This window comes from Pipistrellus kuhlii, unplaced genomic scaffold, assembly GCF_014108245.1.
Source record: "Pipistrellus kuhlii isolate mPipKuh1 unplaced genomic scaffold, mPipKuh1.p scaffold_m20_p_18, whole genome shotgun sequence".
In the NCBI taxonomy this organism is placed as follows: domain Eukaryota; kingdom Metazoa; phylum Chordata; class Mammalia; order Chiroptera; family Vespertilionidae; genus Pipistrellus; species Pipistrellus kuhlii.
Genome location: NW_023425493.1, coordinates 6,950,618 through 6,977,606, shown reverse-complemented (window position 1 = coordinate 6,977,606; position 26,989 = coordinate 6,950,618). Strand labels below are relative to the sequence as shown.

Sequence of the window (26,989 nt, the reverse complement as noted above, 5' to 3'; positions counted from 1 at the left end):
TGGGGGTCAAGTTTTTCCTTCATCATGACCCTGCCTTTCTGCTCCAGCAGCGGGATTGGACCCCTGAGGGCTAAATGCTAAAACCAGGGGAAGAGGTTTACGGGTTTAAAATAAAAAAATTTTGAACATATGGAATTTCCCTCCAATTCTGAAACAGCGCTCTAGTGACGAATCGGCAGCCTGTCCCATAGGTTTTGCTGTTCGTGTGGTTTCAGTTGATCAAGCAGGCGAAATAAAAGATAGTTAAACTAACACTAAGTGGCATTATTTCCTACATAAATTTTTTTTCTCGTCCTTCCGAGGTGCGACCCAAAACGAATCTGCAAGTCCGGAGTGGAAACCAGGGGGCGGGCTGTGCCGCGACCATTTTTGTTTTGCAGCCGTGCGCGCTCAGAGCATCTTGACTAACAGGACCCAGTGGGGGAGGCGGGGCCTATGAGAACGCGGGGCGGGGCCTAGGGTGGGACGTGATGATTCAAATGGACCAATGAGTTCGGCGCAGCTGGCAAAAGCCACCAATGGCCGGGCGTTTGGGGGCGGCGCCCACGAGCCCTAGCGTGTTCGGTTGCACGGCGGCTTTGGCGCATTTTCGGGTGGTTTGATTCATCCATTTTGAGGAGACGGGGGAACGGGGGCTTCGTCTGGTTACGGGCCTCTGAGCCGAGGAGCGGCGTTGTTGGAGAAGCCGGCAGCAGCTCGGGGCTCGGCGGTACCGGCCCCCTCGGCCAAAGTTGGGGGGGGTGGGGCGCCGAGCGCGCGGGGTTGGGGGGGGTCCTGGTCTTTGGCTTCTCAACTCGGCCCTGATTCGGCAGCGAACATGTCTCGGCCTGTCAGGTCAGTGCGGAGTCCGAGGCCTGGGGCGGGTTGGCGAGGTGGGGGGGTGGGGGTGAGCAGCGACGGAGTCGGGGGGGAAACCACAGACCCGGGGTCTGCCCTCCCCCCTTTGGGGCCCGCGCGCGCCCGCCCTTGAGCGCGGGGGGCCCCGCTGGCGCGCGGCGCCGCGTGGGGGGTGGCGGCCGTGCGCCCATGCGCGCTCCTCCCCTCCTCCCCGCGCCACTGCAGGGCTCCGGGCGGCTCGGCTGCCTCCCCCACCCGCCGCCCTGGAGCGCGCGGGCGGGGTGTTCCCTGAACCGCCCGCGGCCGGAGGGGGAGGGGTGTGAAGTCAGTGCCCCCACCCAGGCCCCACCTCCTCGGGGGGCCGGCCCCTGGGAGCCCGCCTCCCCGAGGAGACTGCGGCGGACCCGGGCTTGGGGGGACCCCCCCTCCACCCCCAACCATAAGCGAGGAGGAGCGCCGACACCCCCGTCTTGCCCCTTGCCCGCCTCCGCTCGCGTTGGGGGCTGGGGAGCACCGCACTTTTTTCCAGCGGCCCCGAGCGTTCCACCCCGGGGAGGAGCACCGGGGAGGAGGGCCGCGCTGCCCCGGGCCCCGCCTCCGGGATCGGGCGTGGGCGGGGCCCGTCCCGTCCTCCTCCGGCCCGTGTGAGCTCCGAGCCGATCGCTGGGCAATGACTGCTGCCTCTTCCCCCCCCCCCCCCCCCCGCCCCCGAACTCGGGGAGTTGTGAGCGGGTGGAAGCCCCCGAGGCCGCCCTTCCCCTCGGGCTGGCCGTGTCCTTCCGCAGGGAAATGCCCTTCCTCCGGGAGGTGCGGGCGAACCGCAAGACCCAGATCCCGGGCGGGTCGCGTTCCCGCTATCGCTCTCCGCTCTCCCCGGCGCTCACCTCGCGAGGTCTTTGTAACCCTCTCTTTACCCGGTAACTTTAACAATAAAGGGCTTCCATTCAGTGCACCGTGAGACTTTACCCTGAGAATCTCAACAAGTTTGCCGTCCCCCCCCCCCAGCCCCCGCGGACGGTGGACTCGCCCGGTGCCGGCCTCCTGGCTATGGTATGGAATGTGCCATTTGCGGAGGGGTGTGGCTCCGTTCGGTCTAAAAGGGGAGCTGTTGCAAATACTACTTTTCAGGTCATGTCCGCGGCGCTTGCGATGTAAGGAATTGGCTACTTTGCATAGTGTTTGCTGCATCAGTTCGTAAAGGTAATGGTTGTTAAATGTTTTTAAGAGTTGCTTCCCCCTCTTCCAAGTTTTGTGGGGAACGGAAGTACTTGGACCTGGAGCTATAAAGGGATTTGGAGCCTCCCGGAAAGGGTTTTGTTCTCCACTGTTCAGTCTCCTGACTAGACCGTCTGTGTCCAGCTGGTGGTGGTCTAGCGCTGTGTCCCCTGCGCCCGTGATGGGCAGGAGGCGAGTTCTAACCACCTGGCTTGCCTTCCTACCTTCTCATTTCAACTCACGTCTCTGGTTTCTGATATCTCACCACCACCACAGGGAAGAGTTTAGCCAACTTTTTGCAAGGCGTCGTATTCCAGGTTACAGCATGCATACTTTTTTGGCATAAAACTTACCTGTGTATCCCATCCACTTGGATTGGACCTTCTGTTTTCCTCAAAGTAAATTACTGTCTGGTAAAATTGTACTGTTATTTTGTTCTCTGCTTTTTAACTTAAGTTCACTAGGCTTTGATGATGGCTTTTTAAAAATATATATTTTATTGATTTTACACAGAGAGAAATTGATAGGGACAGAGAGTTAGAAACGTCGATGAAAGAGAAACATCGACCAGATGCCTCTTGTACACCCCCTACTAGGTATGTGCCCGCAACCAAGGTACATGCCCTTGACCGGAATTGAACCCGGGACCTTTCAGTCTGTAGGCCGACGCTCTATCCACTGAGCCAAACCAGTCCCTGCTGATGATGGCTTTAGTGTGACTATCTGCCTGAATTTGTGTTTCCAGATTTAAATACTGGAACACAAAAAGAACTTTATTTTACTTGAAAACTGGATTTTTAAAAAAATAAATATTTTATTGATTTTTTTACAGAGAGGAAGAGAGAGAGGGATAGAGAGTTAGAAACATAGATGAGAGAGTAACATCGACCAGCTGCCTCTTGCACACCCACTACCAGGGATGTGCCCGCAACCAAGGTACATGCCCTTGACCGGAATGGAACCTGGGACCTTTCAGTCCATAGGCCAAGGCTCTATCCACTGAGCCAAACCGGTTTCGGCTGAAAACTGGATATTTAATCTCACCAGGTGGAGACAAATATATTAAGCATGCTCTATAAGTTTTGGGGGGGCATTGGGATTTCTGCACAACTTTTTTTCTTGCTCAGTATGTTGTTAAAAGTAATTTTAACTTTCTATTTGCTTCTAAATGACAAATGAGGTTAATATATTGTGGGCTTTTTGGGGATCACTTTCAAATTATTTCAAAGCAACTTGGTTTTTTATTACATATTTTAGTGATAAAGTCTATTTGTAACTATTTTTTGAAGTCTTTAATATACTTATACCGATAATAAAGCAGAAGTAATTAAACTTGAGTTTGGTGGTTTGTTAAATTTGCAATTTAAAAAGTCCTCTTAGGGAAGTGCTTTTGCTTCAAGGTGTAATTGAAGATCTATGTACCTGAGGGCATTTAATAAAAAAAATTAATAGTTGACATTGATTCAGAATAATCGGCCTTGTTTTAAAAAAAATCATTTTGGAAAATGATAGTATCAGCGCATCTTCTTTTGGAGTAAGTTTCTTCTCTTAGGTCTATATGTAATGTTGAGGTTTTTCTGGTTTTCAGAATACTGTAAATATTCATTTTCATTTTAATAATCAAAGCATTTAAAGATTTATTAATAGCTGCTTTCACTAGTTTTCAAATGGGAATAAGCTACTGCAGGGTTTTTTATAGATGTGTGTAACATACCGTATTATTATTATTACCTTTTACCGTATCTGACTCATTTTATATATATATAAATCTGTATATATATATTTATATATACACATATACACACATATACATATACATATACATATGTATATATGAGTGCAAGTGTTTTAGGCCTTGGATTCAAATTTACAGCATAAAATTACAGTGTTGGAGTTAGCAAAAATTTCGGCAGGTTTATTTTTCAAGGGACTTAATGGGAACCTGAACAAATGAAGTGCCTTGTATCACACACTAGTGGGTGCCAGATTGGGTCTAGAACCTAGATTTCTCATTCAGTATTACTTATCCTTCCCCTCCCCCTTTCTGTACAGTAATCACTACTTACCTTTTCCTCTAAGATGTAAACTTTTCTGTAGACTTTACCTTCAAAAATATCTCACATAATCGATAAAGCCTGAATAATAGGGGGAATTAATTTTATAACAACACTTAAGTGTTCAACATTTTAGAGTAGTTTACTAAAAATAGTCACTTGGCTAGAGGCTTTCACTTTAACTTGTTTTATCCTTATTACAACCCTTTAAGGTAGGATTTTTTTTTTTTAATTCCTGCATAACAGATGATGACATAAGCTTAACGAATGTTATTAGTATTTTCTGTCTGCATACTAGGTTTTTTTAAATTTATTTATAGAAAATGTTTTATGGAAAATGTGCGCGTGTTGTGTTTTTGTTTTTCATTTTTAGAGAGAGAAAGGGAGAAACAATGTGAGAGTGAAATATTAATGGACTACCTCTTGCATGCCCCCTACCGGGGATCAAGCATGGAACCAGGCATGTGCCCTAACTGGAATCGAACTTGTGACCTTTCGGTGCAGGGAATAACACTGACCAGGGCCCAAATGTTTTAAATAGGAATTTGTTCCAACTAATTCAAAATAATTTTCAGAGATACTTTTTTAAAGTATATTTTATTGATTTTTTACAGAGAGGAAGGGAGAGGGATAGAGAGCCAGAAACATTGATGAGAGAGAAACATAGATCAGCTGCCTCCTGCACATCCCCACAACCAACATACATGCATACCCCTGACCGGAATCGAACCTGGGACCCTTCAGTCCGCAGGCCGACGCTCTGTCCACTGAGCCAAACCAGCTTTGGCCAGAGGTACTTTTTAATTAAAAAACTTTCTAAGCTATAAAACTTCAGAAATTAAATCCAGTTCCTTCAGTTGACTATTGATAACTGAAGCCAAAGGAATGAAAGTGTAGACATAAAAGCAAAGCTGGATTTAGACTGCATGAGTTTTAGCTGTCCCCTTTCTACTAGATTACATTTACTGATGAATGACTCCATATAGAATGTGTTATAGGTAAACAATTCCTCATTTGAAACCATTGGGACTGTGTGTATTTGGAAGTTCATATTTCTGCAAAAATTTAAAAAAGGTGATAGGATGTCTATACTGTATTAATGTACCATCACCAGTGAGTCTGGGGTGGTGCTCCTATCTAATGTATTACTCTCATAAAACTTGGGAATTTTCACACATATGTGCTCATTGTTTAAGTTAAATCAGGCTTACCACCATAAAAGTTATGAAAAAAGTAGGTTTTGAGAACTTCTTGAATTTTTAAATTGAGCAGTAGAGATGTTGGGCCTTTATCAGAAGTCCCTTTCTCAACCTTCAGTTTTAGAAAAAAATAAAATGTTGCCCTAGCTGGTTTGGCTCAGTAGATAGAGTGTCCACCTGCGGACTGAAGGGTTCGGGCTTGATTCCAGTCAAGGGTACATTCCTGGTTGCAGGCTCAATCCCCAGTTGGGGGCGTGTAGGAGGCAGCCAATCAATGATTCTCATCATTGATGTGTCTATCTCCCTCTCCCTTCTCTCTGAAATCAATAAAAATATATTAAAAATGTTGAAACTTAGTGGAGCTATCACTAAGCAGTTGTTTGTACCAAAATACCCTGCCAGGTACATTAACATGTTTCAAAATCTTGAAATAACTCCTAAGGCAAGATATATATTGTCTCCATTTCATATGTGAGGTAGCTGAGGTCTGACAAAATTAAGTGACAGGTCCAGTTCACCTAACTATTAAGAAGTGAAGGAGTAGCCGAAACCGGTTTGGCTCAGTGGATAGAGCGTCGGCTTGTGGACTGAAAGGTCCCCGGTTCGATTCCGGTCAAGGGTATGTACCTTGGTTGCGGGTACATCCCCAGTAGGAGGTGTGCAAGAGGCAACTGATCAATGATTCTCTCTCATTGATGTTTCTAACTCTCTATCCCTCTCTCTTACTCTCTGTAAAAAATCAATATATATATATATATATAAAAAAAGAAGTGAAGGAGGAATTCAATAACAGTCTTTCCTGGGAGATACTGCCATGAAGCGTTACTCTTCATGATAGTAGTGTACTTTGCTGTCTCTGGAGGGGGTTATAGTTCATAATAGGACTTTTGTTGGGAAGACCAACTTTAAAGTGAACTGGGGGCGAGGGGGGCTATATGCTTAGTGGTTGAGTGTCAACCCATGCACCAAGAGGCTTCTGGTTTGATTCCTGGACAGGGCGCATGTCTGGGTTGTGGGCTTAATCCCATTGGGAGGTGTGCAGGAGGCAGCCAATCAATGTTTCTCTCTAGAAATCAATAACTATATTTTAAAAATATAAAGTGAGTTTGGGAGAAGGGAGGGCGGTGGAGGAAAAAAATTGTTTTTGGAAGGAATGGAAGAATATGTGAAGGGATTAAAGATACTTGAATATAGAGGGAAATGGGAAGTGTAGTATGAAGCTTTTGTAGGAAGAAATGTGAATGTTAAGTAAGTGGTATTGCTATAGTAAGTTTATATATTTTATAATACAAGGACATTTCCTCGTGACTAAAAGAAGTGAATAGATTCCAAACCTACCTAAAGAATATGCTAAGAAAATTAATGGGTTAATTTTATGTATAAGTATAGATGCAAAAATACAAAACAATTATTAGCTGAATACAATGTGTATTAAAATATATATGATTAATTTAATTTGTCCCATGAATAAAACTTAAAATTTATCACTGATTCATCATAAAAAAAGACTAAAAGAGAAAATCCATGGCATTTGAAAAGATTTAACACCTATAATACTCATTAGTACATTATACTTAGAAGAAAAATAAGATTAAAAATTGAGTTGTTTGAGCTTGAAAAAATTTACAAGTATGGTAAGTTGTTGCATTTTTTAGTGTTTTAAATCAATTAGCAGTGGAACTGTTGTGGGAAAGGAACATTGTACACCAAAAGAAACCCAATTTCTGCTTAGGTTTATATAATGGAAATGCATTTACAAAGCATTTTATAATCTTTAAACTTTGTCTCATTGGTTTCTTTCAGGTCTAAAAACTAGTATGAATGAGAAAGTAATTTTGAATGAATGGAAATTGGTTTTATTTATTTCCAGAAATATAAAACAAGGATGCCATATTGTGTATCTCCGGGACATCATCCATATTGCATCTACATTATAGTCCATGTGAATGGTGCCCCTCTGGAGTTAATAAAATTTAGAGTCTGGATGTCCAGATGGGTTGCATTGCAAAATTGGTTGCTTGAACTTAATAACAAAGAAGTTATTGAGCATGCTGTGAAGTGTTAGTTCTATTTGTTTTTAAAGTCTTAACTATAAATAAATAAGTAAATGTGACTCATTACTCTAGATGAAGAAGTATCTTCTTGAATGGTTGAGACTAGAGAGAGAATCTTAATTGAGGTGACTGCTATGTTGTACACAATAGAAGAAAACATTTACCACAGGACTACTTTGGTGAAACTGAAGCATCCCTTTATTTTGTCTTTAAAAATGTATTACTATCTAGACTCTAGAAAGTGGAACTAATTGTTTAAAAAATTGCATTACATGCTTTTAAATAACTACTACACGAATAGCTATAATTATAGGCCTTTGGAATACTTAGGTGAAGAGACCACAGATTGCCAAAAGTGTTTAAACTGGGTATAACATTTTCAGATTCTTTTTAGTGCGTATCTGTTTTTCAAATTGTGCACTTGTTCAGTTACCTGCTAAACAAGGGTTTCACCTCTCAAGACAAAATGGCTCAGAAGATCAACTGCTTGAGAAACTAAAAATTAGCTTGAGTGAGAAGTAAAAATCCACCTGCTTTTCATTGGGTCAGGATAATTAATAGACACAGCTCTCTGAATTCCATACATGCTGCATCTATAGTGATTGTCTAAAACTAGACTATCAAATTTGTCTAATTGAAATTAGATCAATAAGAATGAAACATCCTGGAGGACTAAGAAGGCTGAGTCTGATGAAGCAAGACTCTGCTGATACAATCCTCCTAAAAAAAAGGGTTGGAGAGAGCAGCCTATACTGGAGAATATCATAGGGCTGACTGCACTACCCAACATTCTAAAAAAAAGAATGCATCACACATTTGTCAGAGCAAAGTCCTTTGGACATGGAGAACCAGCCACCATTTACAACCTCAGAGCTTCAGAGGAGTTGTTGCTGGACACAAATACCACATCTGCCTTAACTTTGCTAACAAATATGATGAGTGATCTACTTTGCAGTCCAGACTTAATGTTAACCCCTTTACACACAGTCCTATTTTTCTATTGAGCCTATCAAGACACTGCTTCATTTAAATTTCACCTAAATTCTACCTTTCCCCAAATTCTGTTATTTTTCCTGTTTGCTGAGATGCTCCACACTTCTGATGTCTTCGCTTTCATTGTATAAGTCAGTAAACCTGACTTTGTAGAGCTACAGATTTGTCCCTGGGGATTGGGTTAATGCAATAGGGAATATTCCACTGGGGTTTCAGACACCCTCTGTACTACAGACAGGACTCTGCTTGGTAACGTGCCCATCTGATACCCATTAAGTTGCATTTGCATGAGGTTTCTCTGTCCCTAATTGTATATGGTTTGCACTAAACTTCTGTTGGTAAAAATCTAGCCCACTTTACTTAGGTAATACTTGATATTATACTCACTGAAATTTGTATGACTTAAAACATTTTCCTGCCAGGCCCATGTGGTTTAGTGGTTGAGTGTGGACCTATGAACCAGTAGGTTGGATTCCCTGGTAGGGCACATGCCGAGGTTTTGGGCACAGTCCCCAATAGAAGGCAGCCAATCAGTGATTCTCTCACATCACTGGTGTTTCTATTGATTTTTTTTTTTTTTTTTTTTTTTTTTTTACAGAGAGGAAAGGAGAGGGAGAGAGAGTTAGAAACGTCGATGAGAGAGAAACATCGATCAGCTGCCTCTTGCACATCTACTGGGGATGTGCCGGCAACCAATGTACATGCCCTTGACCGGAATTGAACCTGGGAACCAGGGACCTTTCAGTCCGTAGACTGATGCTCTACCACTGAGCCAAACCGGTTTCGGCACATCACTGATGTTCCTATCTCTTCCTCTCCCTTTCTCTCTGAAATAAAAAAATATATATTTTTTTTTTCTTATATGGAGAGAATTTGACTATTTTGGGAATAAGGGATGCCGTACAAGAGTTAATATTTATTCATCTGAACAAAGACATTATGTTGATTAAAAAAAAGGTTTAGTAAGGGATTTTGACAGTTATCTAATAAACGGATGTGCCTAGTATATCATTCAGAACTTCATTCTGTACCCTTTTCTGCAGAAAATAGAAACTTGCTTTTTCCATTTGAAAACTTTTAGGAGCCCTTTGCTATATATATATATATATATATATATATATATATATATATATATATATAAAATATTTATTTTATTTTTCTTTGCTTACATGTTTTTACTTTTTGCCTTATATTCTGTGACTTTTTAAATTTTATGTTTAATAACAAGTGATATGCAGTGAGAACAATGTATCTTTTAAAAATATATGTATTTCGATTTATTTCAAAGAGGAAGAAAGAGGGAGAGAGAGAGAGAAACATCCATGATGAGAGAGAATCATGAATCAGGATAATTAATAGACAAGTCCACACTGGGGATCGAGCCCACACCCGGGAATGTGTCCTTGACCAGAATCAAACCTGGGACCTTTCAGTTTGCGGGTTGATGCTCCATCCACTGAGCCAAACCATCCAGGGCGAGAACAATATATCTTAGCCAAAAGGAATTTAAAGCTCAAAATTAATGAAGCATTTGTAAAAAAAACAAAAACAAAAACTACCCTGAATTCAGTTCAAGTATCCTGGCTTCTATTAACTAATTACATTCTGAGAATATTTGGCATATGAAAAATCTTTGAGGGGTAGAAGAATGGAGAAAGATACCTTTCAGTCCGCAGGCCGACACTCTATCCACTGAGCCAAACCAGTCCCGGCCAAATTTTATTCTTACAACATAGGTAATTTAGTATGTTTCTTTAATGAAGTATTTCAAAGCTTGAACATATTTAAGAAGGTTATAATATCCAAATTGATCTGACCAGAAAACCTTTAGAAAACCTATCTTTACAGAACACAAGTTGGAAAATTTAAATAACATAAATTTATGTTTTCAAAATTATTATTTTAATTAGCTGTGTTTATTTTTTGTGGTTCCTGGAAATACTTTGAACAAAAAAGGTTTATTTCTAAAATATTTTAACTATATTAAACAACCTCATTTGCTTTTTAAAAATTTTATTAGACACCTTAGCCAATGGATAGAGCATGGGCCTGTGGACAGAAGGGTCCTGGGTTCTAGTTGGGTCATGGGTACATGCCCAGGTTGCCGGCTTGATCCCCAGTAGGGGCTGTGCAGGAGCAGCTGATTAATGACTTTCATCATTGATGTTTCTATTTCTCCCTATCCCTTCTTCTCTGAAATCAATAAAAAATACATTAAAAATTTTTAATGTAAAAGAATATTCTTAAAAATGAGTTTCTCTTTCAACAGGAATTTTGACAGAGCTTCACATGAGGTCCTTGTGGGGAAAATGAAGAAATGTGGGCAGAATGATAGTTTTCTGTGATGGACTTGGGCCTCAGTAGCCTTACTCAGAGAAGGCTGATTAACAGATTGAAATCAAACTGGAAGAATGTTTCCACTGATGCCTTAAAAGGCCTGTACTAATTAAGTTTGCAGATAATATGAATTTGAGAAAAGTAAAAAATATGTTGAAGTATCGATACACAAAATAGTTTTAGATTTTGGGGAAAGAAGGTTTTAGTCATTTTAATTGCAATATCCAGTCCATTGTGATATAACTATCCAAAAGGCAACTGAGATCTTGAATTGCATTAGTACAAATGTAGAGTAGAATGGGAAGAGTAAGGTCATAATACTGATCCGCACACTTTCCTGAAACCATATTATTCTGTTTAGATTGGGGCACTAGGTCATAGACTTTAATCTGAAGTGGGGTGGAGGAAAGCAACCAGGTCATGAGGCTATTTGAAATACATTGTAAGGAAGAGTTAAAAGGATCTCTATTTTATCTTGAAGGAAAAAGTTGAAACTGTCATATCAATATATATATATATATATATATACACACACACACACACACACACATAAAGGGAGGAGGGGATAGACCATGGTAAATCTTAGAAAGTAGACAAGTTAGAATTGGTGAGAGGACTTCGGAGGCAGACTCCACCTCCTTGAAAATTGGTTCATTATTGGAGTTTTCTTAGAACAGGCAGCCTTGGGAGGTCAAGGGAGATTCTCAGTTATTCCCTTGGTAGGATGTTATAGATAAGGTTGGATTAGATTGTATCAAGTCCAATAGCCTAGTACAGAAGTCGCCAACTGATGTTCCGGACCACTGGTGGTCCGTGCGGTCTGAAAGGTTGGAGACTGCTGGCCTGTGTATAATACATACGGCAGCAGCAGCATATCACCCTACCACCGCCTCCACACACACTCTGGCCACCAAACTTTGATAGATTTTGTGAGTGCTTAAGCTTGAAAAAGTGATCTTTTATTTTTGTGTTTTTTAAAGAATATTGATGAAAGTATTACACAGATATTTCCCCCACCCCCCCACCCCTTCTATCTGTGCCCACGGGTTACGCACTTATGCATACAGGTTCTTTGGTTGGTTGCTGCTATCCCCCTCCCACCCTTCCCTCTGAGATTCCACAGTCTGTTCTGTGCTTCTATGTCTCTGGGTCTATTTTGTTCATCAGTTTATTTTGTTCATTAGATTCCACACAATGAGTGAGATTACTTGATACTTGTCTTTCTCTGATGGGCTTGTTTTACTTAGCATAGTACTCTCCAGGTCTCTCTTCATCCTGTCTCGAAGGGAAAGAGATCTTATTTACTGCTGCATAGTATTCCATGGTATAAATGGAATATATAAATAAATACCACAGCTTTTTTTCCCCTTTAACCGTAGCTGCTGCTATTTCTTTTTTTTTCTTTTTTTTTTTAAACCATAGCTTCTTTATCCACTCACCTACTGATGGGCACTTGGACTTTCCAGATCTTAGCTATTGTAAATAATGCTGCTATGAACATAGGGATGCATATATTCTTTCTGATTGATGTTTTGGGTTTCTTAGAATATATTCCTAGAAATGGGATCAGTGAGTCAAATGGCAGTTCCATGTGTAATCTTTTGAGGAAATTCCATACTGTTTTCTATAATGGTTGCACCAGTCTGCATTCCCTCTAGCAGGGTTCCCTTTCTCCACATTCTCACCAGCACTTGTCATTTGTTGATGGTAGCCATTCTGACAGATGTGACGTGATACCTCATTGTTTTAATTTGCATCTTTCTGATGATCAGTGACTATTTTTTTGTATGTCTCTTGGCCATCTATATGTCTACTTTGGAGAAGTGTCTATTTAGATCCTTTCCTTTGGTTAAGTTGTATGAGTTCCTTGTTTTGGATAGTAACCCATTTTTAAAAATTGATTTCATAGAGGAGGGGAGATAGATAGAAATAGCAATGACAAGAGAGAATTATTGATCGGCTGTCTCTTGCATGTCCTCTCCTGGGGATCAAGCCCGCATGTGTCTTGACTGGATTTGAACCTGGGACCCTTCAGTTTGCAGGCAGATGCTCTATCCACTGAGCCAAACTGTTTTGTAGATGGTTTCTTTTGTTGTGCAGAAGTTCTTTATTTTGATGTAGTTTCAATATTTATCTGTAAACATATGAGAGATGTCTGAGATTTTGCTGCCTATAGTTTCTTCTAGGATTTTTATGGCTTCACAACTTAGATTTACTGTATTTTTCGGACCATAAGACGCTCCGGACCATAAGACGCACGTTTTTAGAGAAGGGAAATGAAGAAAAAAAGATTCTGAAACAAATAGTGTCCTAAAATATTTTATGTGCATTAAAACCCAACATCACAGTCATAAACACATGTAATCAACCCTGTAAAGCAAACAGCAGCATTTAGAACCATTTTAGAGCCGGGCAAGCACACAGAGACCACACAGAGCCGGGCAAGTAAAAAAACTTTTTTTTTTATCTATTTGAGTGTATGGTCTAAGTTAGTAGTCTAGCTTCTTTTTTTTTTTCATCTGTCCAATTTTCCCAACGTCATTTATTGAAGGACTCTGTCTTGACTCCATTGTGTGCTTTTGCTTCCTTTGTCAAATATTAATTGAGCATAATTGCTTGGGTCTATTTCTGGGGTCTCTGTTTTGTTCCATTGATTTATATACCTATTCTTGTGCAGGTACCAGGCTGTTTAGATTACGGGGCTTTGCAGTATAACTTGACATCTGATATTGTGATCCCTCCAACTTTGTTCTTCTTTCTCAAGATTGCTGTGGGTATTCAGGGTCTTGGTTCCATGTTAATTTTTGGAGTATTTGTTCTAGATCTGTGAAATATGCTGTTGGTATTTTATTAGGGATTTTATTGAATCTATAGATTGTTTTGAGTGGTATGAACATTTTAATGATGTTAATTCTCTCCATGAACATGATATATTCATCCACTTATTTATATCTTTCTCCATTTCTTTTTCCAATGTCCTGTATTGTAATTTTCTGAGTACGGTACAAGTCTTATCTCCTCGGTTAAGTTTATTCCTAAGTATTTTAATTTTTTTGTTGCAATGGTAAATGGGATTGCTTGTTTAATTTCTCTTTCTGAGAATTCATTATTGGTGTATTAAAAAGCCATCGATTTTTGGGTGTTGATTTTGTATCCTGCTATATTGCCAAATTCATTTATTAAATCTAGTAGTTTTCTAATGGGATCTTTAGGGTTTTCTATGTACAATATTATGACATTGCAAATAATGAGAGTTTTACTTCTTTTCTATTTGGATGCCTTTTATTTATTCTTGTTTGATCGCTGTGGCTAGGACATCTGGTATTATGTTCAATAGGAGTAGTGAAAGTGCGCATCCCTGTCTTATTCTTGTTCTTAGGAGAAATGGTTTTAGTTTTGCCCATTGAGAATTGATGTTGGCTATCGGTTTGTCATATATGGCCTTATTATGTTGAGGTATGCTCCCTGTATTTCCACTTTGCTGAGAATTTTTATCAAAAATGGATGTTAGATTTTGTCAAATGCTTACATGTGATTTTTGTAAGCTAGAGAAAGATGTTAAGAAAACTAGGGGTCCATGCACAAAATTTGTGCAAGGGGCTTAGACACACGCCCCCCCCCCCCCCCCTGTGGCCACCTCTGCCTTGGCCCCTGCCTGCCACCGAGGCTTTATCCAGAAGGTTGTTTAGAAGGACGTCCTATTCTAATTAGCATATTATATTTTTATTATAGATAGTAAGGAAGAGAAAATACATTTACAGCACTATACTATTAATACTGTAAATTTATGTCATCTGTTTACAAGATAAATTGTAAGTGGACCTCATGCACTTCAAACCCATGTTATTCAAGGTTAACTATAATTGAAACTTACTTTTAAATTTTGTATCTTGACTCATTGAGGCAGTAAATTGAGAAGGTAAAATAAAGAAAAATAGAAGGCAACATTCCTTAAGAGCCTTTCTTTTTTCTCTAAAATCAAGGGTGTGTCTATACAGTTCAACATCACTTCATACATGTTCTCAGAACTCATTCCTACACCTATCATTTTTGCATATTATATAGTAGTTCTACCAGTCCTTGGATTCTGACTATCCTGTCTTAATTTAAGTGGTGTCTTAATCTTTATTATAAAACCCTTTGCTCAGTGTTTGGTGGTTGTTTCTCTTAATCTTTTCAGTTCACTTGTTCAGTATCTTTAGTTACAGTGCATCTAAGGCTCTTTGAAAGCCAGGCTATCTGGACACTTCTATACAGAGTGCTACGAAAGTTGGTTTACAGTTGTTCGTATGGAAAATAATAATGCACGAACAAACTGTATATTGAGTATTCACAACTGTAAACCTACTTTTGCCTCACCCTGTATATAAAGTAGGGAAATTCAAATTAAGGTTTGTTTGAGATTATAAGAATCTTGAATGGGTCAGGTTTTTTCTTCCCCTTCATAAGGCTTAACTTACTTTCATTACTATTTATATCTTATGTAATTGTATTATAATATTTAAAAATCACTGCATCTTGAAACAACTCAATAACCTTGTTTATCAGGTATACATATGTGTATATAGCAGTAAGAAAAACTTATATGCCCTGGTCAGGTAGATCATTGGTTAGAGCGTCCTGATGTGACAAAGTTTTGGGTTCAATGAATATATAAATAAATGAAAATCAAATCCATGTTCCTCTCTCCCACCCCTCCCTCTTTCTAAAATCAATTAATAAGAACAAAACAAAAAAATATGTGAAGTCTTTTGGCTGAGATGGGAATTTGTTCTTAAAAATATATATACACTTTATTGATTTTTTTACAGAGAGGAAGGGAGAGAGAGAGAGAAACATCAATGAGAGAGAAACATAGATCAGCTGCCTCCTGCACACCCCCTACCACAACCATGGCCTTTACTGGAATCAAACCTGGGACCCCTGAATTCGCAGGCCGACGCCCTCGCCACTGAGCCAAACCAATCAGGCCTTACATGGGAATTTGTTGAAAAATTTTTTTCAGAGAGAGAGTTCTAATTCTATTTTAGGAAAAAGAAATGTGTATGCTAATATCTTAGAAAGTCCTACATTTTTATTATCTTAATTAGAATTTTTCTTTCTACAGAAATAGGAAGGTCGTTGATTATTCACAATTTCAGGAATCTGATGATGCTGGTAAGTTTTGTGATTTCAATAAATTATGAGTTGGACCCTACTAGTGGGAGAATCACTAGTTTATGTACTTTTTATAAGGCTTTTGGAATAATTTTTTAATTTTTCATATTTAGACTGTTTATGCATCTAAATTACATCAAGATCTGTGTCACCCAAATAAAACTTGAACTTGCATGGATTTTAAGTTTTACTAAGTAAATTATTCATGTAGACATTGAATACCTTTTTTGTTTTTGTTTTGCAGTCCAAAGTTTTAAGTGTGCAATTATTCTAATGCAGTGCTTATTGGTTAATGTATCCTATAATCACATTTTAAACTTGTACCTTTTAATAGGGCGTATTTTTGTTTTTGTGTAATAAAGTAACTAGATAAGTATTTTGTGAAACAACTTTGATTTGTGAACTGACTCATTATAGAATGAGTAGTGTATCTTAAGTCTTAGCCATAACAAGTTTCTATAGAATATGGTGTTCCTAATCTTCCTATTTTCCAGATGCATTTACTATTTTTTTCCTTTTTTTAACTCTAATTTTACTTTATAAAGATAATATGTGCTCTTTGGGAAAACTTAGAAAATGCCTAAGGAAGAGTTTTTTGTTTTTTTTTAAACCCACACAATTCAACCTTTCAGAGGGAGTACTAACATTTACTCTTTGTATACCATAAGTGTCTATAGATGCAAGCGAGATAAAAGCGTCTTTGGATGCCTGGCAGTTAACTGGTTATTAAATGCTTGCTAACTGTACACTTGTAAATTTAATCCTCAGAACAATACTATTAAAATAGGATATATTTTATTATTTCCATTTTGCAGGTAACAAAACTGAAGCAGAGTTATTACTCAAGACCCATTAGCCAACAAATGGCCATTTTAACCATTTTGTTGAAAAAGCTTTTGATTTTTTCCCCTTTAAAATGTTTTTATTGATATTTGAGAGAGGGAGAGATAGAGACACGGAAGAGAGAGAAAAATCATCCATCGGTTGCCTCTTGCCGCTGAACCATGCTTGCTGGGGTCTATCCAGCAACCCAGGCATTGTACCCTGGTCAGGAATCGAATCAGAGATCTCCTGTTGCATGGGTCTATGCTCAACCACTGAACCACACTGACCTCTTTAAAAATCTAGGTGAGGTCCTACTGTAGGATTTTTGGGTTCTCTCCTCTATCATATCACCCTTACTTACTATTACCACCCCCCACCCCCGCCCCCACTTAGTATCTGCCTCCTGTTATTAGAAGTTGCTTGAAAAATTCGGATTAATGGTTGTATGATATTCCATAATGGAATATATAATGTATCCAACCTTTTAATAATTGCTGAAGCTCTGTGTATAATGATGTAGCAAACACTTTTGGAAATAATCACCTTTTAAGGTGGGATAATTTTCTTTAATAGGGTTTTTGAAATTAAAGTTATTTTGCATAAGTAAGTGGAACAACAAACCGATGGTTCTCTTTCCCTCTTTTCTACTCTAAGATCAAATTTTTAAATATATTTTTATTGATTTCAGAGAGGAAGGAAAGGAGGAATGGAAACATCAATGATGAAAGAGAATCATTGATTGGCTGCCTTCTGCATGCCCCTTACTGGGGATTAAACCTGCAACCCCGGCAAGTGTCTTGATTGGGAATAGAATGTGACCTCCTGATAACATAGGTCAGCACTCTGTCACTGAGCTCTGCCAGTTGGGCTAAAATCAAAATTTTTAAAAAAGAAATTAATTGGAGGTATTTTTTATTAAGTGCCAGAGTATACTATACTTACTACTTTAATTTAAAAGTAATGTACTTGATAACAGGACTTATATTAGCATTGTAGAATCAAGGGTTCTTTACATTCTAAAATGCTTATACCTTATTACTATAATAGTTTTAAAATAAATATAAAGATGTGGAAACATGGGGAAATCTTTATTAAATTAAAAGGGTAGGATATACAAATGATGAGATATTTGGCTAAGGATATATTAAAACATAAACATGAAGACTAGAAGGTAATATACAGAAATGGAAATGATAAGGTGGTGAGACTAAGAAAGAAAAACTTTATTTTTAAAATGTGTGTGTTTTTTAAATTTATTTCAGAGAGGAAGGGAGAGATAGAAACATTAATGATGAGAGAGAATCATTTGTCAGCTACCTCCTTCATGCCTCACAACCAGGGTTTGGACCCACAATCTGGGCATGTGTCCTGACGGGAATTGAATGGTGAACTTTTGGTTCATTGATCTATGCCCATGCTGGCTAGACTATTTTATTTTTTCATGAAAAAATAGTTATTTGAAAAATTTTGTCTCTCGTTACTTAAAGAGCATGGGAGATAATTATCTCAGAAAATACATTGGTAATTTCTACATGTACAAATCATAACATAGTTTATTGATTTTTGAAAAATGCTGTGTAGATGAAGATTACGGAAGAGATTCGGGTCCTCCAGCTAAGAAAATTCGATCATCTCCACGAGAAGCTAAAAATAAAAGGCGATCTGGGAAGAATTCACAGGAAGATAGGTAAAGAGCATTGTTTTTGGAAAGAATTGTTAATTGGTTCCTGATTACTCTGTCAACCACTCTGATAGGGTAATTTCTGATCTCTAAATTGGGAGAATCTTCATTTCTTTTGGGAAGGCACTTACTGAGGAAACCCAAGCCTCCTGCTTGTTGCAGCTCCATGGCCCCAGCTATCTTGGTTGGGTTAATTTGCATACCCACTCCTGATTGGCTGGTGGACATGGCTTGTGGGTGTAGCAGAGCTATGGTCAATTTGCATATTACTCTTTTATTAGCTCCGTGGCCCCAGCTATCTTGGTTGGGTTAATTTGCATACCCACTCCTGATTGGCTGGTGGACATGGCTTGTGGGTGTAGCAGAGCTATGGTCAATTTGCATATTACTCTTTTATTAGATAGGATTCCCTTGGACTATATATATATATATATTTTTTTTAAATTATTTTTTAAACATCTTTTAGTATTTTATTGTTTTTTTACAGAGAGGAAGGGAGAGAGAGATAACAGTTAGAAACACTGATGTGAGAGAAACATCAATCAAGGTACGTGGCCTTGACTGGAATTGAACCTGGGACCTTTCAGTCCGCAGGCTGATTCTCTATCCACTGAGCCAAACCGGTTTCGGCTTAATGTATTTTTATTGACTTAAGAGAGGAAAGGAGAGGGAGAGATAGAAAAAAACAAAAAAAAACATCAATAATGAGAGAGAATCATTGATTGACTGCCTTCTGCATGCCCCACACTGGGGATTGAGCCACAGCATGGGCATGTGCCCTTGACCGGAATCAAACCTTGGCCCTTCAGTCCACAGGTCAACACTCGATATCCATTGAGCACAACTGAGTAGGGCCACTCAGACCATATTGTATTGATTTTTCCATTGGTCTCTATATAAAAGTTTAGCTTTTACTTGACTTTGCTGTAATGTGACTGACGGCTCAATGGTTTCTATAAACTCAATAATAAAAGAACTAGAGAAAAATGATATAATTATTCATTGTTGTCATAGACTTGGAGATTAAATGTTTAATTTATATAAAACATATAGAACAGTCACAGGTTTTAAGAATTACAGTGTTTCTAGGGTTAGATTAATTTAGTAAAGAAATATGTTTTTTCTCTTTGCTTAGGTTCTGTAGCTTGTCTTTTGAATGAGGTCTAGATTATGGGAAATACCAAGAGGTTTACAAGACTTGCTGTTTAAGAAAGAAAAGCTTATGTATGACTTTTTTTGTTTCTTTGTGAGAATTTCTCATAGAATCATAAAGTTTTCGCATTGAAGAGTACCAATTAATTTGCCTGAGATCATAAAACTAATTAATGACAAAGACAGGGCACTAAAAACCAGATTCCTGAGCTAAAATTTGTGAGGACATAAAATGTGCATTTTTGTGACTTTAAAATAGTTTTATAGTACTTTTCACTGAGCTTTCCCCCCCCACCCCCCACCAGATGATATTTTTTAATTGATTTTTAGAGAGGGACAGAGAAAGAGAGTGAAACATCAAGATACATCAGTCATACTCTCCCAATTTTGGTGGGGAGGCAACCTAATTTTTGGAGGCCTTGCTTTGGCAAGGCTTGGCGCGGGGATATATACATCAGTTACTTGCTTCCCAGATGTGCCCCGACCAGAAATCGAACCCGCAAACTTTTGGTGAACGAGCCACCTGGCCAGGGCTCGTTGAACTTTGCAATTCCGTATTTTATTTTGCAGTGATCTTGAGCTCAGTTTTATTTCCTCCAGGATATAAGCAGACCCATGTGCTCATATTTCTGTTGTGTAGAAATGTCAGAGGCAAAATATATATAGTTAATATTTTGTTTTAGATAAATATTTAGGCATATTTATGTAAAATTGTAGTATTTTTATAGTCTTCCTTTAATAACAGAATTTTTGTTTTTCTGTTAATTGTCACCAAAGGATATTTTCCCATTGATTTTTAAGGAGAGTAGAAGAGAAAGACAGAGAAACATTAATGTAAGAGAAATACATCAATTGTTTGCCTTCTGCTCGAGCCCCAACCAGGGCCCAGGCGAGGGAGCAGCCTGCAACCAATGCCCTTGATGGGAATTGAACCCAGGACCGACACTATTCACTGGGCCAAAACGTCTAGGGCACAATATTTTTATTAAATATTTTTTAGCTAGGCAATTTCTACAGGTGAGAGATTTTCAGCCTGTGTTGAGATGCCTTCCTTTTTCCCTTTGGGTTTTTTGAAACAGTATTTTTCAAAAGGTAAAAATTATGCTTATAAGGTAAAGTAGGGAAATGGAAACTCCTCAATATCATTTTAATTTTATACATAAAGGTTTTCTTCAGTGTTCCTCAGTCACATACCAGAGATCTGTATTCACTTAGGATTTGATCTAATAACTTAAATGTCTTACTCCTTTCCTTTATAGTGAAGACTCAGAAGAAAAAGATGCAAAGACTAAGAAGGATGATTCTCACTCAGCAGGTAATAAACAGTATTTCTTTTTATGTACTTATTTAGTAGACATTTTAGTAAGTGGTTTTATAGTAATGCTTGGCATTGTAAATATTGGCATTACAAAGATGCCTTCGTCTTTAAAGAGCTCATAGTGATTTTCAATCCAGGTGGCGTATTACAGTCACCTGTGAAGGTTTTGGCGGGGGAAGGGGGGAGTTTGATTCTTACAGCATCCTCTGCTCGCAGAATAAAACCACACTTGACCACATGCATTTATTTTTTTTTAGGCTTTGTGGTTTCTGGCAGATATTCTCCTTATCAGAGCTAGTTTGCATTGGCTTTTCCAGGTAGTTGTCAAACACAACTCTTAGATCAGTGCATCATAATTTTGATATTGCAGAGGACAGTGAGGATGAAAAGGAAGATCATAAAAATGTGCGCCAGCAACGGCAGGCAGCCTCTAAAGCAGCTTCTAAACAGAGAGAGATGCTCCTGGAAGATGTGGGCAGTGAAGAAGAACAGGAAGAAGAGGACGAGGCGCAGTTCCAGGAGAGTGCGTAACGTTGGCTTGTTGTTTGGTCATGATTGCAGTATGTGATCTTGATTATTTTGGCGTTTTGGGGGGGATGCTGGATGTTACAAACAGTCCCTTAAATTACTCACTGTTAGAAGAGATGATGGTCTTGACATCTGTTGATTTTGTAAAGGTTCAAAGATTCTCATGACTGCTGTCCATTGTTTGTATTCAAATATTTAATAAACAGTTGTTAGAATAGTATTTCCATGGCAGATGTTGTGATTAAGATTTGCATTTTGGCCTGGTATAGAAGGGTGTAGACCTCCTCCCCTGACAAAAAGTGTTAATAACAGAATTGAGATGTTTCACAGGTTACTCAGATGAATAATTTTCTTACTTCATTTATTCATAATTGGACCAAACACACTTAAGTTGATTCGGTTTCATTTCTCTGGTCTCACCGATCTATATGGGAATGATATAATTGCCAAAAGTTTCTGATGGCTTCAGTTTTCATTCAGATTGTTTTATCCCTTCCTGTCTGTCTGTCTGTCTGTCTGTCTTTCTCTCTCTCTCTCTCTCTTTCTTTCTTTCTTTCTTTCTTTCTTTCTTTCTTTCTTTCTTTCTATATATATTTTATTGATTCCTTACAGAGAGGACGAGAGAGGGATAGAGAGTTAGAAACATCGATGAGAGAGAAACATCAATCAGCTGCCTCCTGCAACCGAGGTACATGCCCTTGATCGGAATCGAACCTGGGACCCTTGAGTCTGCAGGACGACGCTCTGTCCACTGAGCCAAACCGGTTTCGGCTATCCCTTCCTGTTTTTTATCTACTCTTCAAGTCAGTCATGTAACCCTCATGTGTGTGCTAACCCCATTGTACAGGTGGGGCCAGTGACAACTCCAACCAAACAGGTAGAATAGCTGAAAATAGAATTCAGTAGTGTTTGACTCCCAGATCCCATCCTCCAGTCATTCTTAGCGTTCTCTCCCTTTGTTCACTTGGAAGGATATATACATTTAAGTTGGACGTTGAAATTCTTCTTTCCTCTCAGAAGATTCCGGCAGCGATGAAGATTTTCTAATGGAAGACGATGATGATAGTGATTATGGCAGTTCAAAAAAGAAAAACAAAAAGGTGGTTAAGAAGTCCAAACCTGAGAGAAAAGAAAAGAAAATGCCCAAACCCAGGCTAAAGGCTACAGGTGAGGTCTGCAGAATTAAATTATTGCTTTGAGAAATTTCATGAACTAATAAACTTTCTCTACAGAAATTCCTCATTAAGGCTTGACATTGGCCACATAGTTAATTAAGAATAAATGAATTCTGAAAGCATTCTGTTTTCTAAACCTGGAAGTGTCACTTATTTATTAATAAGGACTCCAGACTATCCAAGAGCCTGGTGGCTTAGCACTGTTATATATGTGTGTGTGTATATGTATTGCAATGAAGAGGGGGAGAGAGAAACATCAATGATGAGAATCATTGATCAGCTGCTTCCTGCATGCCTTCCACTGGGGACTGAGCCCACAACCTGGGCATGTGCCTTGACTGGGAACTGAACCATGACCTCCTGGTTCATAGGTCAATGCTTAACCACTAAAACATGCCGAATGGACTTAGCCCTGTTCTTTAACAGTGGCTGAACATAAGCAAGATTTGGGAATGACCTACCGTGTTTCCCTGAAAATAAGACATCCTCCGAAAATAAGACCTAGCGTATGGAAAGATAAGACATCCCCTGAAAATAAGACCTAGCACAACTTGGGGAGAAAAAATTAATGTACGACACTGTCTCATTTTCGGGGAAACGGTATGTGTCAGGCACGGTGTTAGAAATACTGCATTGCCGAATTCGGTTTGGCTCAGTGGATAGAGCGTTGGCCTGCGGACTGGAAGGTCCCAGGTTCGATTCCGGACAAGGGCATGTACCTTGGTTGCGGGCACATCCCCAGTATGGGGTGTGCAAGAGGCAGCTGGTCAATGATTCTCTAATCGATGTTTTTAACTCCGTCCCTCTCTCTTCCTCTCTGTAAAAAATCAATAAAATATATTAAAAAAAGAAATACTGCATCAACATAGCTATTGCTGTCCTTTCCCCCAACAGTATCCCAACTCCAGCAGTTAGTAAAGACTTGAAATTGTGGAAATGTACATCTGTAGTAATTCATTTAAGTTCTGTGTTTTGATCCTACATCATCCTCCGTGCTCTCAGAATAAAACCACACTTGACCATATATTTTCCTTGAGGCCTTGCAGTTTCTGGCAAATGTTCTAATCAGAGCTAGTTTGTCATTAAACCAGAAAGCTAAACTTGCCTTTTTTTTTTTTTTTAACTTATACTTTGTTGAGAATATAAATGAGCATTTTAAAAAATATTTTTATTGATTTTTTACAGAGAGGAAGAGAGAGGGATAGAGAGTTAGAAACATCGATGAGAGAGAATCATCGATCAGCTGCCTCTTGCACACCCCCCACCGGGGATGCACCTGCAACCAAGGTACATGCCCTTGTCCGGAATCGAACCCGGGACCTTTCAGTCCGCAGGCTGACGCTCTATCCACTGAGCCAAACCGGTCTGGGCTTGTTTTGTTTTTTAATGTTACTATTTTTTAATCATCTGAGGACATGCTTAGAGAAAGGGGGAACTATGGAGAGAGAAACCCTGATTGGTTGCCTTCCACCTGCTTCCTGACCAGGAATTGAACTAGCAATCTTTCAATGCATGGGACAACATTGAACCAACTGAGCCACTCCAGCTAGGCTAGATTTACTTTTTTTTTCTTTTTTTTCTTTTTTATTTTTTTTTAATTCTGGCTAATGGAACTGATGATTTTTAAACCTTTTACTCATCACTTCTTACTGTTGGGATTCCTGGAAGTGTCAGAAAAGTTATTTGATAGCTTCAGTTTCTACTTAGGTTATCATAGTCTTTCTTCTTAGCCCACTTTTTAAACATAAATACCACTTAGTTCACAAGCCACTAAGGATGATGCACAGCAAGCATGTCAAACTGAAAGGCTAACAGGCCAAATAAACAAGGTTTAAGTTTATGTGGGCCACAAAAATAAATAAATAAAAGCTTAATTTTCTTAGAAATGTAGGTGTTTTTTTTTTTTATAGAGACATGCTGAAATAAAGGAGTAATTGTTAACATAAAATAATATTATAGAACATTTTAATAAAAATTAATATTTTTTCTTGAACATTAAACGTCGCAGAAATCTATTTTTCTTGTTCTCCGAAAGCAAAATATTTCCTATTGTGCACACCAAACAAGTCAGTCCAAGACTAATGACATTGTAGTCGGCTGTTAAAATATTTGCTGCTAGTATTAGTGGAGAGATATGGCATGCCTGTGTGTAAGGGAAATCAATGCGACACGATTATAGTAATCATTAGCGAATGTGGTAGTTCATTATTAATAATTATGTATAACAGGATATGTAAAAATTAAGTTACAAAATTTTTATTAAACCATTTCTTACATAACATTTATATTGGCTGGGCCGCAACAATATTTGTTGTGAGCCCGTGAGTTTGACATGCTTGATGTACAGTATCCTGTCTATTATAAGCGTTACATGACAGTACAGGTAAGAGTGTTGGAAACCAGTAAGTTGGGAGGGTTGTCTTTATAGATTTTATTCTTGTAGATTGTGTTATTTCTTGCTAGTTTTTATTAAAGATGTTTTCTTCCCTTCCCAAAATTGGTCTTTTTCTTCTCTCAGTGACGCCAAGTCCTGTGAAAGGCAAAGGGAAAGGTCGCCCCACAGCTTCAAAGGTGTCAAAGGAAAAGACTCCTTCTCCCAAAGAAGAGGACGAGGAGCCGGAGAGCCCCCCGGAGAAGAAGGCCTCCGCCAGCCCTCCGCCCGAGAAGTCTGGGGACGAAGGGTCTGAAGATGAAGCCCAGTCTGGGGAGGATTAAAAGTGATGATGGTTTGGGAGAGATTTTATTTAAAAAAAGAAAAGGAAAAAAAAAAAAAGGAAAAAAGGGGCAAAAAAAAGAAAACTACATAAGATAGAACGTGGTTTTGGCTAGGGCTTTGACTCGTGGGCTTTCAGTGCTTTTTTTTCTTTTGTTGAAAATAACTTTTTTTAAAACTTTTTTTTTTTTTTAAGAAAATCTTTGTATGTTTAATTTACCTTTTTGTCTATTGGTCTTTGCTACTACCCTCCTCTCCCTCCCTTTTTCAATGAAAGCCATGTCAAGTTAATCACTGGATTGACTGCTTCATCTTTTTATTTTTAAAGGATGGTATACCACAGTTGTAAAGCAATAAGATTTGAGATGAACACTATGGAAATGTTGCTTTTTGCTAAACAGTAGCAGGTTGAGCAGTAATCAAAAAACATAGAAGGATTTTAGTTAAAAATGATTGCTTCTTTCTCTACTTGGACTTTAAAAAAATTGTCATCTAATACAGGTTTATTTTTTACCTTGCGAGGCAAGGCAGGGAGTGGGTAACCTGACCTTGTTTGAGAGAGTGGTTTTTTGTTTTTTTTTTTAATTTCATCACTTGTTATCTCAGAGATTCAGAGCCAGTGATCCTTTTATTCTACTACGTCTTTAAGGAATTAAAAAAAGGAAAAAAAACAAGGAGCGCCAAAACTTAAATCACACTTAATTTCCTAGTTTACTCTCTGATGGTTCATGTTTTAAAATATATATGTATCCTGTTTCTTGGATAAATTTTTACCAAGGGTAAAAAAAACAAAACAAAACAAAAAAAAACCCTAGAATTTAAATGGCAAGATCTATATATCATAGTGGATTTCTTCTCAAACTGACAATGTTTAGGTTATAAGCAAATAAACTACCGGTTAATGTGAAACTTGTTCACAAAGACTTGAGATTTTTTTTTTCCTTTATGAAAACAGAGAATTGAACTTCTTTCATGCCATAAATGTGTGTGCATTCAGATTCCATGAACTGTGCTGTTTTTATTTGGGGATAGAACTTTTCTTTTTCATACACCTATCTTCCCATTTCTTCATAGAATGGTATGAAGTGCATCTCTCGGCTTCCTGCTATCATGTAGGATGCTCCTGCAGACCCACCCCCGGTGCCTGCCAGCCCTGCTGGAGGACATGATTTCTCCTGGCTCTGTCTTCACCTCCTTCATGTCCTGTGTTTGATGGGAGTGTGTTAAATGGTGCTCCCACACGTTTAATTTGCTGTTTTTCTTTTTACTGGTGTGTCTGCTTACTGCTCCTATTGTTTGGAGTATAAGAGGTTCCGCAGGGCTAGAGAAAGCATGCATTCAGGAGACCTACGTGCGGTTAACAGACTTAACATGCTTATGAAAGCAGTCAGGAGATAGACCATGTGCGTTCCATCCTCCACATCCTGATACCATGAGCTTCTTTGGAAGCAAGGGTTAAGGGCCTTAGCGTGCTAAGAAGTTGAAAAATTAGTGAAATTTAACCTCTGCCTTTTTATCTAGATTTGCTTCCTCAATATTTTACTTAATGCAATTTTCTTTTAATTACAGCATATTTTATTCTCTGACAACATAGCTTTCTTACAGATGTTTCTAGAACAAAAGGTTATTTAAGGAATAGTTTTACTCTGATTATTAAGACACTTTAAGAAGTATTCTCTGTGATTAAAAAACACAAAACACCTAGTGACAGTTGCATCGCTGTTGCACTGTGTGTTAATGAATTTGAAGAT

The 26,989-nt window shown here is 38.8% G+C and overlaps 1 protein-coding gene and 1 non-coding gene across 3 annotated transcripts; both read left to right on the top strand.

Annotated features, from left to right (window-relative positions):
- Nucleotides 1–574: 574 nt before the first annotated feature.
- Nucleotides 575–26,147, top strand: NUCKS1 (nuclear casein kinase and cyclin dependent kinase substrate 1). Of its 2 annotated transcripts, none has more exons than XM_036442531.2 (7): nt 575–834; nt 15,797–15,846; nt 18,253–18,358; nt 20,764–20,819; nt 21,193–21,345; nt 22,368–22,517; nt 25,044–26,147. In XM_036442531.2, exons 1-7 carry the CDS (start codon nt 818–820, stop codon nt 25,238–25,240), a joined length of 729 nt encoding a protein of 242 aa, XP_036298424.1. In that variant the 5' UTR covers nt 575–817; the 3' UTR covers nt 25,241–26,147. The 2 variants fall into 2 exon arrangements, with proteins under 2 accessions (XP_036298424.1, XP_036298419.1); XM_036442526.2 differs by lacking the exon at nt 575–834 and adding an exon at nt 1,012–1,481.
- Nucleotides 8,023–8,151, top strand: LOC118721849. The gene has a single exon (XR_004988859.1). It is a non-coding gene; the product is annotated as a small Cajal body-specific RNA 4 (non-coding RNA).
- Nucleotides 26,148–26,989: the final 842 nt, after the last annotated feature.